This window comes from Azolla caroliniana, unplaced genomic scaffold (genome assembly GCF_043228905.1).
Source record: "Azolla caroliniana isolate FFs.n. ecotype wild unplaced genomic scaffold, voAzoCaro1.0.p SCAF_8, whole genome shotgun sequence".
Classification (NCBI taxonomy): Eukaryota; Viridiplantae; Streptophyta; class Polypodiopsida; order Salviniales; family Salviniaceae; genus Azolla; species Azolla caroliniana.
This window is the reverse complement of record NW_028230443.1, coordinates 8,419,917-8,435,971: the sequence shown is the minus strand read 5'-3', so window position 1 is coordinate 8,435,971 and position 16,055 is coordinate 8,419,917. Positions and strand designations below refer to the sequence as shown.

Genomic DNA, 16,055 nt, shown 5'->3' with positions numbered 1-16,055 from the left:
ACTATTACTCTTTATCGAGTCACTATGTTCTCATTACACTTAACCAACTTGAATGACCGAAGGATCATCTCCCATGCACCACCTCAGTTTGTGATTGCCATAGAATTTTCTCAGAAAGGGAGGACAAATAAACCCATGGGTTACCGTGGAGGAAAATCAAAACTCCAATGTTGGGGGGAGATTGGAACAAACAAACTCTTTGTCGGAGTTAGGTTAGGTGGACAACTCTATACCTAAGATTCAAGTTGGGCTTGTGCAGAGAACTTTATAACCAAGGTAAAATCAAGTTGGGCAAACATTGTGTCCAAGGTCAACAATGGAGAGAAATGATTTATTTTGAGGTCAAGTCAAGTTTGGGGGGACAATGTTGTATATGAGGTCAAGTCAAGTTTAGGCAAAAACTATGTATCTTCGGTCAAGTTATTTTGGGTGGACAACAACATCTATGTGTCGGGTCAAGTCAAGATGGACGAATAACTACAACCCTGGGTCAATGCATGTTTGAGCAGATGACAACATTTGTGTCTCGGGTCAAGTCAAGTTGAATGGACAACTGACAACCCCAGGTCAAGGCATGTTTGGGCATATGACAACATCTGAGTCTCGGGTCAAGTCAAGGTGAACGGACAACTAACAACCCTTGGGTCAAGGCATTATTGGGCTATCTTAGGTCAAGTGAAGTAGGGCGGACTAGCGTGGGGTCAAGTCAAGATAAGGATGTGTCTTCATGTGTGCCTCGGCTCACAACAACAACATATTATTCCTTGTCACTCTATTTTCGCTGCCAATTTGGGGTCTTCTGGAATTGGTATGCGGCCAGAGTAGCTTTTTCCATCCTTCTTTGCTTTTAGGGTTTCCGTTTTTTGTTTTAACACAGTCTTTGGTTCCATCTCTATATGCCCTTTGCTTGGTCTTCACAAAGAAACAGCAAAACACAACTAAGGTTTGTAACACACATCCTCTCTCTCTCTCTCTCTCTCTCTCTCTCTCTCTCTCTCTCTCTCTGAGGAATTCTTTCTTTGCTTTTCATGGAATTGGGTTTCTTTTTGTCTTTCTTTGCATGAAAGAAATAGTATTGAATCTTGATTGATGTGAGTTCTACACATAGTAGGAGGCAACTTTTAGGTTTTTCTCATTCGAAACCTGTTATCACATGGGTTTTTGGTGAAAATATTCATGTGGAGCAAAATTAGGGCTTTCTCATGAGAAATCTGTTATCAAAAGCTGGGGGCGGGGGATAGGGTTTAGGACCTATGTTGATTGAAGAAATTGATCGATGTTTTCTATGAGAATGCTCATTAAGTTTTAAATATGTTTTACTAGGTTTCAAAGTAAATTGGAAAGCTATACAGTGCACACTATTATGAGGTTGCAACACCCATTGGGTTTCAATATGCAAAATGAAGCCACCATATATTGAACCTTCGATTGTTATCATTTTCTCATGTATTTGTTGTATCGAACATTGTTATAATGTGTATATATTGCCGATAATCTAAACATTGATGTATTGAACATTGTCATTATGGTATATTTTTGCCAATCTGTATATGTTTTCACTTTGTCAATCTAATTGTGTTGTATGTAAAATGGATGTCATGACTTTCTGATTCATTATGTTTTTCATCATCTAACAGTTTTTGGTGTAAAAACAAACATAATGTTCAATGCTATATTGAGGTCGGTATATTGACTCATGTTATATTTGTTTACATTATAGTAACAGATAATTGGAATGGCAAAGCTAGCTACGACAGATCTTTGCGATGAACACATGAACGAGATAGCCACGGGCAACATTCGGATCCTCCCACCGACCTTCCGATCATTTGGGAAGAGCCACCACTTCTCGGGACAGATCGAGACCGTAAAAGTGTTCGAAGACAACGTGTTGGTGAGGAATGCCTTAGAGCGAGATGGAGAAGGGAAAGTACTCGTTGTGGATGGAGGAGGAAGCCTGAGGTGTGCCCTCTTGGGCGGTAATTTGGCCGCAATCGGACAAAACCATGGTTGGGCGGGGATCATCGTGAATGGATGTGTCCGTGATGTGGATGAGATCAATGAATGTGAGATCGGGGTTAGAGCCCTTGCATCCCACCCGCTTAAAAGCTCGAAGAAAGGGGAAGGTTCTACGAATGTCGTTGTCAGTGTTGGGGGTGTTAGAATAGCTCCGGGCGAATGGTGCTATGTGGATAACGATGGAATCATCATTTCTGACAAAAGACTATCCAAGCTTTGAGGTTGGACTCAAAGCTTTTTGTTATGGAATAAATCTATATATGCATATGTACAAGGAAGCTCTCAAAGTTGTTCATATATATTTTTTCCTATGTTTTCAGAAAGGAATCATCCTATAATAAAATTGGTCGCTGAATTGGTGACAGTTTTTTATGGAGTATAATGTCTTCTTGTCATGAGCCTCAGGGTTCAATTCAACTTATGTTAATTGTGAAAAGTGTGTCAGGCATATAACCTGAAGCTTGGTTGTCCAAATTGGTCCTAGTAAAGAAGACCTCAAAGGATTCGGAAAGTATTGATTTGAAGTGCTAATGAAGAACAAAAGTGTCAGAAGGAACAAGGTGTTACTCATATGTTTATGGATGAGATTAGCAATACGATATGATGATAAAATAATGATTGCCTTTTATCAATGAAAATTGAACAGAACAGTGAGAAGCAAAATAGTATTAGATTTCATGATTACATGTTGCATACTTGTATTGTGAATAAATCACAATGTGACAAGGGTAGATGATCAAAACCATTGCGGGAAGGTCTTTTAAATTGGCAAAACCTTGTACATACTTGTGATGAAGAATCATCTAAAGCATGCAAATTAGTGGTAATCATGAGGAAGGATCATAAAAGTATGCAAATGAGTGATAATCATCAACAGCTATTATCGATTTAAATGTACATGTATTTATATATGTGTTGGTTGCCATGCTAGGATATCTTGTTATAAGCTTGTTCTTGTCTCACAGAAGTAATTAATTACCTTCACAAACTTGCTTAGGTTGAACTCACATGAGAGGTAGATTGATAAAAACAAGATGACAAGAAAGATTTGGAGTTTATCCATTTCAATTAATATCCTTAGATTGTGCTATGCTTGTAGAACCCAAAATCAATTCTTGCTTATGATTTTCCAATGACCATACGTTTTCTGTGTATACTTAAATATTCTAAATCTAACCCTAATACATATATATATATATATATGTTGGTATAACTATTTGGTGCAATGCAACAACGGGTGTCATGCTGATATTTGGGCCAAGCCATTTTCCTCGTCATCGACATAAAAAGAAAATTGAAAAAGTTGTGGGTTGCTTTTTGTCAGAAACCTCTCATATTTGTAGTTTGTATGGTTTCTTTTGTCTTGAAGGGCAAAATGTATACTTGTTCGTTTCGCAAAATATAATGTGTGCTAGTCAAATTTTGTCAATGGTTGGATGCTTTTAGATAGAACCTTTTTTCAAGGAAAAAGCAAGCTTTAGATGACATGATGGTGGAATCAAACTTTCCCACTTGAAGGACAAAGTTGAATACGAACTTATCTCTTCTAAGATAGAGACACGAATAGCTTGTGCTTTTTCTTCGAATGTGACCCCCTTGAACACTTTATAAAGTATAAAAGGTGGGCCTCATGTTTATCCCATCTTTATTCAAACTCTTTTTTGATGCTTCCCCTATCTCTACTATATATGAAGCCGTTGAGCTTCAAGCAAACAACATTCAAACTATGCTCATCGATTGAAAGTGCAAGTGTATGCTCAAATTGGGATGAATGTAAAACCGTGTAAAATGGTTGAGCATGCATACTACATTCTTTATTCTAATCTCGACTCCTTAGGTATCTGATCTATAAATTGCATGTTAATAATCACTAGCAAAACATGCATGAGTTTGTGGTCGTGATATGAATGGGTGATGAGAGACAAACAACGGTCACATGCTTACATCTATATGAATATATCGACGATCTTGTTTGAACCAACATAATAATAAAGCTGCCAGTAGAGTTAGTTAACATTTCATCTTCCATACTTGTGGTGGAGAAATAGAGTTCATGCACAAAATTAAACTCGATTGATTTATGGATTGCTAATGCACAAAATTGGAGAACTTGTGAACGATGGATGGTGAGATAACCAACAACCATAGGTTCCCTTCCACACAATGGTTGTGCCCTCAACATTTTCATGTCTCATAATCACAAGAGCCGTGATAAGACAAAAATAAACTAAATCCATATCCTTGCTTCTGTTGAAGAATCACCAAATGGCAAGATTTTCCTTTATTCGGGAATCGGAACATAGGACTCTAGGAGGGGTGAAGCTCAACAAATCGACACATACGTCGATGATCTCTCGACACATAACATACATTCATGATTGTTTTATTTCGAACGGCATGGATGCAAAAGGGACCAGGTTCAAATCCTCCCATCTTCCATTTTTATGCTCATATACTCATACACTCATATCATATACATACATTATTACATATATACATATATACATATATACATATGTATGTATGTTATGTATGTATGTATGTATTATATATATATGTATGTATTTTTGCAGTCCCTTGCCCCCAATTCTTCACAGTCGAAGAGAAGCTCCTTCAATTCCCTGCGAAACTTCAGATCTGAGGTACTACTCTGTTTTTGTTTGTGTAAAGCGAGTTAGTGTGAGCATGTGTCTCCCTTTTGGATATTGTTTCTAAAGCTACCTCGTCCAGGGATTTCGATACCTTAGGGTTCCGTGGCTATTTTCAAATTTAGGGTTTCATAGCTATTTCCAAACTTAGGGTTTTATTGATGCTTGTTTTTCAATTTTGTGGTTTCATAGCTATTTTTAAAATTTTAGGGTATTGAAACACTTAATTAAAATTTAGGGGTTCATACATCATTTCAATTCTAGCTCTTCATAGCTATTTCGTATATATAAAATAGCTGCAGTTAGGGTTATTCACTGATCCGGCTTCACAGTTAAATTTCACGATTTTAACCTGTAGAGTGTTTAACAGTTAAAACCACCACAGCTAGGATTTAAACCTTGAGTGTTTTGCATCTACATTTTACTACAGTCAAGGAATTCTAATATAGTTAAAACTACAGCTGTTACTGATTTACAGTATAGTGTTTTATGTAGCAGTTAGGAATTTCAAATTTTGACTTTTAAATGGATTTTTTGGGGTGGATTTCACACTTAATATCACTACAGCTAGTAATCTTTAATGTTGAGGGTTTTGCTAAAATCATCAATATTGAGGGTTTTATATTTGACATCATGACAGTTAGGGATAGCAATTTTTAGGGTTTTACGATTGCAATCACCACAGTTAGATATTTTAGGTTTTCAAAGTAAAAATCATCATGATTACGAGTTCGTAATGTTCAGTATCAAACATTAGAAAAAACCAAATGCCACAAGTAGTGATTTCATCTTTACAATTCATATTCTCATATTCTCATATTCTCATTTTCGGCTTTACGGGTTTCATTTCATTCATTGCAAATCCTAGTAACTTCTACGCATGTTTTCTTGCAGGTAATTGGTTTCAGCAGACTGAAAGAATGGGGGATGCGGATGAAATTCAGCCTCTTGTGTGTGACAATGGCTCTGGAATGGTTAAGGTATTTGTGTCAGATCCCATATTCTCTCTTTGTTTAAAAGAGCATATATGATGTATCATGGCCCAATTTTGCATATGTATGAAGGTGTAGTATGGCCACTTGTAGTCATCTTTAAGGTTTAATTTAGATAGGGTTTAGGTTCTTGCTGCATATGCAAAGGAAGGTTTGTTCTCGACTGTGAAATGATGCGTGTGAAACTTTTGATTGAGAAGGTTTAAATCTCCTTAGGTTTTCTCAAAGGTACTAATATCTTTTGCTTTAACCACCACATACTTGTGATCGGCAAGAATATAATGTGCTAAGAAATAACTAGTTCCTAACATTATGCAACATAGTTGAATGTGATAAAAAGATTCTGACCTCCATAGACTTTTTATAATGTTCCAAATACCCCTTTCTTCTCTTCATACCTGGGATGTGTGAATATGCACTGCAACACCTTTTTAGAAGAGCCTTAAATACCATGCAACATCGCATCAAACAAAATTTGACTGTATAATTCATGAAGGCCCATCTAATATGATCATAACTAGAACATGGTTAAAATTTTGGATCATTAGAATTCCTACAAGGTTCCAACTTCCTTTGACTTGACCTCTTTAGGGCTATTTAGATGAAGACATGATGTGCTATGTAATATTCTTTTTTGATGTCACTTAATAGCATGCAATATGCATCCCTGATGCAAATTTTCTGTTGTAATCATGAACGTGCTCTAATACAATCATCTCCCTAATTTAATCACAACTAATTCTGTATTGTAACCTACGCCATTCCTCTCTAGTAAGTACTAACCTTTTGAGTTCTAGAAGACTTTCACTTTCTTCATCTTGGTTCATGATACTATCACACACGTCATGCAGCAAGTTCTGATATAATCAAAATGTACAGGCTGGTTTTGCTGGAGACGATGCTCCAAGGGCTGTTTTTCCTAGTATTATTGGTCGTCCTCGGCACACAGGAGTCATGGTTGGGATGGGACAAAAAGATGCGTATGTAGGTGATGAAGCACAATCAAAACGTGGGATATTGACATTGAAGTACCCTATTGAGCATGGAATTGTGACCAATTGGGATGACATGGAAAAGATATGGCACCATACCTTTTATAATGAGCTTAGGGTCGCCCCTGAAGAACATCCTATCTTGCTCACTGAAGCTCCTCTGAACCCCAAAGCTAATAGAGAAAAGATGACACAGATTATGTTTGATACCTTCAATGTCCCAGCAATGTATGTTGCCATCCAGGCTGTGTTATCCTTGTATGCCAGTGGAAGAACGACAGGTAAGGACAGTATATTTGTTTCTATTTATACAAATTGTGAATTTATTGCATGAAACCTTACATGAAAGATTGTATTGAGCACCTATTTGGTTTCATTTATGCATTGTAAGGAAAATGTTCTGCATTTATATAGTTTATGACTTCCTGCGTAAACTGTGCTTGATTGGACACTTATTTTGGCTCTGTGTAGATACTGTCAGGAAATAATTTCCCATTCATGCAGTTGAGATTGTCATTGAGAACTTAATTTGTTTCATGTAGGTATTGTGCTGGATTCAGGAGATGGTGTTACACACACAGTCCCTATTTATGAAGGTTATGCTCTTCCACATGCTATCCTTAGATTAGATCTTGCAGGCCGAGACTTAACCGATGCTCTTATGAAAATTCTTACTGAACGTGGTTACTCCTTCACTACTACGGCCGAAAGAGAAATTGTTAGGGATATGAAAGAAAAACTAGCTTATGTTGCCTTAGATTTCGAGCAAGAACTAGAAACCGCAAAGACCAGCTCTTCTCTTGAGAAAAGCTACGAGCTTCCAGATGGACAAGTGATAACTATAGGTGCAGAGCGATTCCGATGTCCAGAAGTATTATTTCAGCCATCTCTTATTGGCATGGAGGCTGCGGGTATCCATGAAACTACATACAACTCTATCATGAAGTGTGATGTGGATATCCGGAAAGACCTCTATGGTAATGTTGTGCTCAGTGGAGGATCCACTATGTTCCCTGGCATTGCTGATAGGATGAGCAAGGAGATAATGGCACTTGCACCTAGTAGTATGAAAATCAAAGTAGTGGCACCACCTGAAAGGAAGTATAGCGTCTGGATTGGAGGCTCTATCCTTGCATCACTCAGCACATTTCAACAGGTATAGACATTTCTTATAAACTTTGGGTGGCATGTTTTGACAGGTATTAATAACTTGGTTTTTTCTCCTAATGAGGGGTAGATTGCCATTGTGGGGTAACAGAGGGGCTGGGTGTGGGATTTGAACTTCTGACTACATCTTATTAAGAAAGGACCCAAACCTTGATTAAAGAGCACTTCATATTAATACTTGAGATTGCATACAATTTGAACCATGGTTAACTCGTTCTGTTGTCACTAGTTTAGATTACATACGCTCCCATGTATTGTAAAAAGTAGAATCTGCCTTAAAACTATGGATATATATATAGTGGAACTGTTTTGTGTGCATGGAGTGAAACAGATATAAAACTTCATGGTTCATGGAAGTACATATGATCTATCTTAAAACTTTGTGTGCAACTTTTTGCAGATGTGGATAGCAAAATCAGAATATGAGGAGTCTGGGCCCTCAATTGTTCATCGGAAGTGTTTTTAGGTCCTTCTCTGCTCATGAAGGGATGGATGGATTTATGGTTGGCATTATCTTTGTTTTGTCGTTGTTGCTCTTCTGACCAAAGCAGTCATCATGTTTGAAGCCATGGACTTGAGTTTGTACACGAGGGTTCCCTTTTTTACCAGTGGCAAATGTTTTGTTGTTATTTATTTGCCACAGTATTTCTAGATTTGGCCTATGTCAATATAATAGTGCATAAGTTTTTTTATCAATTTGTTCATGTTATATTTTTATATTGTCGTTTTGCAAGTTGCTATGTTAATATGTATATTATTGTGCAGTACTATTCCTTAGTTAAATACCACAAAATACATGAAATTGGCAGCACCAAATGTCCAATACACTTATCTGAGCTCAACAAGGATGCTGCTGCATTTCTCCATTTTTCCACTTCCTCATGCATAGTATATGTCGTAGGTTAAGCTTTCTTGGTGGATGTATATTTAGAGTCTTAGAAGGTAGTAGTAGCATTGGTACCGGAAGGGGTCACGTATCTACGATTTAGAAGTCATAAATATAATACGTATGTATTCATGAAATTATCTATGGGTTTTTAAAAAATTCATCGTGAATATTCATATCTCGTAGAAAATAGTCATATGCTTCATTTAACTCAATAGACATGGACAATGTCTTAAGTCTTACATAAAATAATGATTGTGCAACACAATGTATGCTAACAACAGAAAAATAAAAAAATTGTTTGTATCATATACTATGTTACACATAAACATGCACATTATTAACTTATCATACGATGGTCTGTAACGTTTAGAATGTTTGTTGTCAATAAAGGTGACGTTTTAATAAAAAAATTATTATTAATGATTTATGATCATGAAAGGTGACATTTTGTTAAAGACTTCATGATGAATTTTGTAAGCAAAAGCAACAATTGCATGGTCCCCCTTATACAATTAATGGCTTTGAAGGACGCCAAATTCACATGAACTGTTAGTACTTACTACTGAATGCATATATCTAGCACTTGAGACCTTGCTAGGGTTCTGATACCTATACTCATGGAGGTTCATATGCATAAAAATGTTTTGCTAATATGCTCCCATTTGACTCAATAAAACAAAATTCACAAGAAACCTTATTTTTCTTGTGTTCAGGGCAGTGAATGCTGATTACATAGTGACCATTAACGCGCAGTGCAAGACTTATTTCCTAATAAGATGCAACGATTTAACGAAAGACAAACGGCTTTGATTTAGATATTAGGTAACAAGAGAATAGCCTTTTAGTGCCTTCTGATTGGATAAATAATAGAAGAAAGGTATGAATGCAAGAAAGAAGACGCAGCCACAACAATTCTAGCTCTTGATGCAAGTCGTAATGTATACTCTAATAGAGATTGAATGATTTGTTTCACATAATTCAGTTGGTTAATTCATTTCACACAATTTACTTGGTTAAACGAAATATGTCTAGCAAGGATGTGCTCCACTGTAAAAAAAATCTAAATGGAGAAAGTTAACTTTATTTTAAATGAAAAAAATGAATGACTAGGTTGAATACACTTATCAACAAAAGAGTCTTGCACTTTATCTCAATCTGAAAAGCTACAAAAGATATATTTCCTCAAGGTTTAGCAAAAGACAAACACGTATCTAGCATAAAAGTCTCATACAAATTACATCCAGTGACTTAATTTGCACAAAAATGCAGTAATGGACAGGCTACCAAAGGAAACTTGACAAGTGCAAACAAACAAATATTGAAGTAGTGGGTGAAGAAAGAGTAGACTATTGGATGTAAGACCAGTGCCCAATACCTGAAAAAACTTGTATACATCCAAATGATTTCATTTCATATATATGTATTGCAAACAAGCAACAAGATTCAGTTTGCATATAAAAGCTTCTTGTGGTATGTGGGCCTCTCTTTCATAACAAGTAGGCCCACATGAAACAGAGTAGTATCACTCTTGAAACCGTGCAATAAGGTTCAGAAACTTAATCAAGCAAGCAATAACTCGGGGATCTTATTTAAAATGGTTTTGACCTTCTCACCACAGATTCTTCCAATGCAATGATATCCTTCTCTTGAGGATACAATGGAAGAAAATCCACATCTACACCATATGCACCCTCGAGACCCCCACTTCCATCTTCATCGATTATCATATCCTCATCTTCCACAATCATATGTTCATCTGATATGGCCATATCCCGGAATTTCAGCTGATGATACTGCACTACTTCATGTAGGATCTGGTTTTCGCGAGCAAATTCAGCATTCTCTTGAGTAAGTCTTGCCTTTTCAGCAAGTAAAGTCTCGAGTTGGAGTCTCACCTGTCGGGATAGAATTCCATAGAGTTAGGTATAAATTTCTCATTGCTCTGCTTGTAAAATACTTTTCTGATTCATTTTTTGTAAGGTTCAGGACTTAAGCATATGGGTTTGCAGTTTAATGTTATGGGTAGAGTCTAGGTACGAAAGTTTTAGGGTTACAGTTTTATATTATGCTTGAAAAGCAGATGTTTCTACATTTACTCTAAGATTGTGTGCCGCAATGAAAGGGGGATGGAAAGATAAGAAACCATGTTTTCTGCATTGAGAGCTGAGAACTTTACCAGGTCATCCTCCTCATGTCTGATATCTTTCTCAATACTCTCCCTTAATCGTCGATTTTCCTCCTCAACTTGTGCACATCGGTTCCTACTGAATGTGAGATCTGACCGGACACCTTTTAGTTCACGCAAAAGTAGCTTCGCCTTGGTCGCCATGGCCATGGCCACCTAGAAACATTGTCAACATTTTAGGCACAAACATCACCATTGAAGAATGACAAATGTTTTGCTCAAATCCAAAAAAGATGATCATGGATAGGTAAATTTACATCACGAGAAGCCTTGAGTTGGTTATCCTCTGGTAAGCCATTCTTCCTGTCAGTGGTGGTCACTTTAAGTTTTGGAGATGGTGGTATAGACTTGTTGGGGCTCAAACTTCGAAGAGGAGTGGTGGTAATCGAACATCTCCTTGTCGGTGGTGTCCCGGTGTAAATCAAATTGTTGGCCTTTTTCTCAACAAGAGACAAACCCTCCTACCACATTTACAACCAGGGTTAAGAACATCTCTAACAACATAAAAGATCATTGAAAAAGGCACCGATAATCTTACATACACTAGAATCTAGATGCTTGATAGAGAAACAATTCATATGCATCAAATGCTTGAAAGAGAAACAAGCATATGTATCATATTATGAATACAAATACAAGAAAAAACCCATGACTTAAGGTAGGGGTACCTCAATTGCAGTCCCGAGTGTATCACTCAAGAGTGATAAGGATGAAGCTATGGCTTCCAAGCCCTTGTGCAATGCAAATGAGTCTGCTTCCATCCAACTCCTTTCTGCTGGAAGACCCTGCTGGCCAGAAAATACAAATGGTTTCTTATCAAGTCTACGTATGTATAACGGCCCAAAAACATGGAGGCAGCAAATCTCGCTAACATAAATATACAAATCTGACTCTATTACATTAGCATAACACATGAACCTACAACTTTACGCCCGAGACCTTAAATACACAACCGTCAACCATCAACCTACATCCTAAACCCTAAAATCTAACCTAAAACCTAAACCCAAATATACAAATCTGCTACTAAAACACAGAAAATAAAATTCAAACTCTATTCTGCAACCCCTAACTCTCAAACTTAAAATCCATTAGAAACAATAAGCTGTAAGGCATGAACGTTATACACCAAAAGTCGAATCATTAAATCGTAAACATTATTAAGTTAGAAAACCTAGATCTTGGACTTTCTACATAAAACCTTTTGAAGAAGAAGAAATAAATACCTGTTTTGGAGAAGGAGTGGAGCTGCGAGAAGATGTAGACTCACTGTTTGAAGGAGAAGCCATGTATACCATCACTAAATATCTCTGTCAGTGAGATAAATAAAACTTTAGCTTTTTTCCTGACTTTTGTTGTTTTAGAGAGTTATGTTCTTCAGATCTGCATGACCTACAACTACGGAAGACGGGGAAGCAACGGCAAAAAATCAATTTCTCTCTTTTCTTTATCGAACAGTTTTTTCAATTTTCTTTCTGTGAGCGTCCGAGGAAACCAGGAACTGTGAGCTTCAGAGAAAATTTGGGCTTGGAGCTATAGACAATAACAGGGTTATGAAAAGCAGGGAATTTGAGCTTCAGATCTGTAGGATGTATCTAAGATGGAATAACAGGCGAAGACGGAGAGAGGGAGAGGGAGAAGGTAGGGCAAAAGATTTCTCTCGATTCTCAATTTTCCCTCCGTTTCTTTATTCTCTGGTCCCTACATACCAATGTGAGGAGCTTCACAGCATATGGTAGCAGGCTATGGCGAAAAACAGGAAAAGCTTGAGGTGCAGAGATCTGAGAGAGAAAGAGAGAGAGAGAGAGAGAGAGGATGAAGAGATTCAAAAATACAAACCAAAAAAATGACAGTTACATACGACTGTTGACTTGACTAGTTTGGATGTATGTATGTTATGTATGTTATGTTATGTATGTTATGTATGTGTGTGTCGCTCATGTATATCCATTACCAAACCATAATAGGGTTGGTGAGGGAATCGCGGCCACAGACGGTGCAGGTCGCTCAGCTGATGGCGCGTGCGATCTGCACTGTCCGATTTACGCGATCTGCATCGTCTGATTTGGATAAGAAAGAACGCGCGAAAGAAAAAGCTGTCAAAGGTTGCCCAACTTTGATTGTTGCAGGTCACCCAACCGTTGTAGCTTGCCCAACCAAATGTACCATTTCCACCCAAAATCTTCTAATAAGTGTATGCTTCAAACTTAAAACTTCAAATAACAAATCAAACAACCACAAACTAAAACATTAAAACTTCCAAAATCGACAAACTTTCCCATACTTAAACTTAGTCTTTACAACAAAAATCATCTTTGTTGAGAGACAAGCTCAACATCGGCCGGATCGGCTGAGCAAGCCGAGGACCGGATCGGTTGGGACCGATCGGTTGGAAACTGGTACGCAGACCGGTGCGTAGGAAGGCCGGATTGGTGCGGAAACCGGGAGGCCATTGGAAAGATATTCCACAAGGAATATATTTGGGAGTTAGTGTAGGGGCTCCTCAATGAGCATTGAAGTATTGTCATAGTACTTCTGTCAGTCCGAAAAGGACTTGTATAAAAGTGTTCATTGAACACACACGATGTATAGATCGAGTATTATTTTTGAATTAAGTTCTTGTGTTTACTCTCTCTCTGTCTCTCCCGTGCGTACTATGCAAACCTAAACTTTCCATTAAACCTGCGTTTTCTGTTGTTTGGTTTCCTATATTGCTTCCGCACGCCATTCTTTTCATGGTATCAGAGCGCGAGGGTTGAGAACCTCTACAGTAGACTTTGCTTGTAGGAAAAACCAACGAAGAAGAACAAGAAAACCGATGGACAGAGGAATGGCTAGCTCGCTTCCGACGGAGAAGCTCAACAGAACCAACTACGCATCTTGGTCCTACAAGATGCACCAGTACCTGCTCGGACACGGTTACTGGAGCTATGTCGATGGAGCAAATGACACATCACTCGATTCGACACACAAAGACTTCCCGGCGTGGGAACAATCGGCGAGCAGAGTGTTGTACTGTTTTGCGTCTTGTGTGGGCGACCAACTATTAAGCTACGTTCAGGATGCAAAAATGCCGAAGGGTGCGTGGGAAAATCTGAAGAAGATATTCACCGTGAGCACCACAGCCAGGAAGCTTCAGCTCCGACAAGAGTTGAGCAACCTACGACAACGCGATTTGTCGGTGGCTGACTATACCTCGAAGATCAAGGACATATGCGACTCCTTAGCTTCCATCGATGTGAACATCGAGGAAAACGAGATGGTCCAGGTCTGTCTCGAGGGTTTGGCGTCAAAGTTCGGAGTGTTCCGAATTGTTGTGTGTACACGGGAGAATACGCCGTCCTTTTTCGACTTACAGTCGATGCTCCTTGTAGAGGAGAACCACGTGGGTACGTTGACAAGCACGCATGCCGACAACAAGATGTTGTACATGGAGGGAGAGAGGCCCCGTGGTCGTGGCGGATGAGGCGAGTCGGTATGCAATGGAGGCGACCGACGGGATCAAGGAAGAAGGCACCGAAGTGATGCCGACAACAATTTCGGACCCTCCGGAAACAGGGGGAGTCGAGGCGACGAGAACCAGCAAGGGAAATCCCCCGCGAAATGCTGGTATTGTGGCAAGAAAGGCCAGGGAGAGCGAGTGCTGGAAAAAGCGCGCCGATTCGGAGAGAACCGGGTCTGGAACAGGTTCCGGACAGACCAACAAAGGAAATCGGCAACGATCACAGTATGCCGAAGGATCCGGAGAAGCCGGAAAAGGGTCAGTCTTCGTGATGAGACACGAAGCAAACTCAATGAAGAAGATCACCCCGAAGTCGGAGGAGGTGTGATACGTCGACTCCGGCGCGTCACACCACATGACGTTGTCGTGCCTTTCGGCTCCAGATCGTTGCGTGAGTCGGGTGGGAACCGCCGAGGTTTTGGACTAGGAGAAAGAAGAATATGAGATGAGGCTAGTAATAAATAGATTATTAGAAAGAGAGATAGAAATTTCGTGAATCCCACGAGTGTATTTTATTCGATTAATCAATATTTAGATAAGAATATGTATTTAGATTGAAAGAAAGATATAAGAAACTTGTGAATCCCACAAGTATAGATTATATTATTTTCGTGAATCCCACGATTATATTAATCGGTTGGTGTTTTCGGAAATATATCCAATTTCCAAATATTTCACACCTCTATTACATTGTGCTCCCCATCCTTATGTAGTGATGGGAGAGACTAAGCATAGCTACATGCTTTTTTTCTAATATGTTCATGCACACTAAATGTGCATGTGATGCTTTTCTAATCCTTGCTTTTATTTGCTACTTTTATTTGCTAAATATAGTGCTCATGCACGCTAGATGTGCATGAGTCACTTTTTAGTTGCTTGCGTTTTTCTATTCACGCACTCTAAAAATGCATGATTTACCTTTTAATAAAGGTAGGCGTAAATAAAGCAATTATACTTATTAAATCTATTTATAAAACACTAAAGATAAGGTAGCATAATGGTAAAGTTGAGGTTTGGCTACGTGGAGGTACAGGGTTTGAATCCTGCCCTATGCATGTGATAAATATCTTGATATATTATTTTATTTATTTATATGTAATTAAATCAGTTATATTATTTTTACTTTTTCACGTAGTGTACGAAATACACTACGACACTCGCCCCCTCCGAACCCGCACATCCTCCGGTATGTGCCGAAGTTGCCGATGCTCGTTGTCTCCCCTTCATCCTCCGTTTGTCCCGCTATGTCAACTTTGTCTCTCCATTTTGAGTAGACCCATTCTTTCCACCCGAACCATTGTCGCCATCCGATCCACCATATTCTTTGTTCTCTCTCGTCATATTCTTGGCCCTTGTCATTCGTGGTAGTGTCTTTTACTGGCCTCTTTCTTGTCTTCATCAACCTTGACTTTTTTCCGGATCGCTCTTGTCCGATCAACTTTCGGCTAGGTCGGCTTCCATCCATATTCGCGTTCGGCCAAGTTAGACTCGGTCGATCGGTTTTGACCGAGTCGACCCCTTTTCGGGTCGGCTTTCTTTTGGGTCGTCTTTCGGCCGAATCCTCATTCGCCCAGTTCGGCTTTCGTTTGTGTCGTCTTTCGGCCGAATTCTCTTCCTTTCGGTTCGGCTTTCTTTCGGGTCGACTTTCGGTCGAATCCTCT

The 16,055-nt window shown here is 38.7% G+C and overlaps 3 protein-coding genes across 5 annotated transcripts; 2 read left to right on the top strand and 1 right to left on the bottom strand.

The window, feature by feature from the left end:
- The first annotated feature begins 818 nt into the window (after positions 1-818).
- On the top strand, positions 819-2,391 carry LOC147860968 (Ribonuclease E inhibitor RraA/Dimethylmenaquinone methyltransferase). 2 transcript variants are annotated; one of them, XM_087323153.1, is made up of 2 exons: positions 819-943; positions 1,721-2,391. In XM_087323153.1, the coding sequence occupies exon 2, from the start codon at positions 1,736-1,738 to the stop codon at positions 2,237-2,239; it is 504 nt and encodes a 167-aa protein (XP_087179279.1). In that variant the 5' UTR covers positions 819-943; positions 1,721-1,735; the 3' UTR covers positions 2,240-2,391. The 2 variants fall into 2 exon arrangements, with proteins under 2 accessions (XP_087179279.1, XP_087179280.1); XM_087323154.1 differs by lacking the exon at positions 819-943 and adding an exon at positions 982-1,107.
- Positions 2,392-4,552: 2,161 nt separating this feature from the next.
- On the top strand, positions 4,553-8,510 carry LOC147860967 (actin-like). Its single transcript, XM_087323400.1, has 5 exons — positions 4,553-4,661; positions 5,562-5,647; positions 6,539-6,932; positions 7,194-7,807; positions 8,219-8,510. Exons 2-5 carry the CDS (start codon positions 5,588-5,590, stop codon positions 8,282-8,284), a joined length of 1,134 nt encoding a protein of 377 aa, XP_087179526.1. The 5' UTR covers positions 4,553-4,661; positions 5,562-5,587; the 3' UTR covers positions 8,285-8,510.
- A 1,590-nt stretch (positions 8,511-10,100) lies between these two features.
- On the bottom strand, positions 10,101-12,484 carry LOC147860966 (uncharacterized). Of its 2 annotated transcripts, none has more exons than XM_087324030.1 (5): positions 12,119-12,484; positions 11,561-11,680; positions 11,150-11,353; positions 10,884-11,048; positions 10,101-10,602 (listed from the first exon to the last, which is right to left on the bottom strand). In XM_087324030.1, exons 1-5 carry the CDS (start codon positions 12,188-12,190, stop codon positions 10,297-10,299), a joined length of 867 nt encoding a protein of 288 aa, XP_087180156.1. In that variant the 5' UTR covers positions 12,191-12,484; the 3' UTR covers positions 10,101-10,296. The 2 variants fall into 2 exon arrangements, with proteins under 2 accessions (XP_087180156.1, XP_087180157.1); XM_087324031.1 differs by having other exon boundaries at positions 11,561-11,677; positions 12,119-12,481.
- Positions 12,485-16,055: the final 3,571 nt, after the last annotated feature.

What these genes read in the sequence shown, in the direction of transcription:
- LOC147860966 (XM_087324030.1), bottom strand. Translation starts at nt 12,190, where the DNA reads ATGGTATACATGGCTTCTCCTTCAAACAGTGAGTCTACATCTTCTCGC. An exon ending in CACTCGGGACTGCAATTGAG is followed by an intron (nt 11,354 to 11,560) that starts GTACCCCTACCT and finishes TAAATGTGGTAG; the next exon opens with GAGGGTTTGTCTCTTGTTGA. An exon ending in GACATGAGGAGGATGACCTG is followed by an intron (nt 10,603 to 10,883) that starts GTAAAGTTCTCA and finishes CTATCCCGACAG; the next exon opens with GTGAGACTCCAACTCGAGAC.
- LOC147860968 (XM_087323153.1), top strand. Translation starts at nt 1,736, where the DNA reads ATGGCAAAGCTAGCTACGACAGATCTTTGCGATGAACACATGAACGAG.
- LOC147860967 (XM_087323400.1), top strand. Translation starts at nt 5,588, where the DNA reads ATGGGGGATGCGGATGAAATTCAGCCTCTTGTGTGTGACAATGGCTCT. An exon ending in ATGGCTCTGGAATGGTTAAG is followed by an intron (nt 5,648 to 6,538) that starts GTATTTGTGTCA and finishes CAAAATGTACAG; the next exon opens with GCTGGTTTTGCTGGAGACGA. An exon ending in CACTCAGCACATTTCAACAG is followed by an intron (nt 7,808 to 8,218) that starts GTATAGACATTT and finishes AACTTTTTGCAG; the next exon opens with ATGTGGATAGCAAAATCAGA.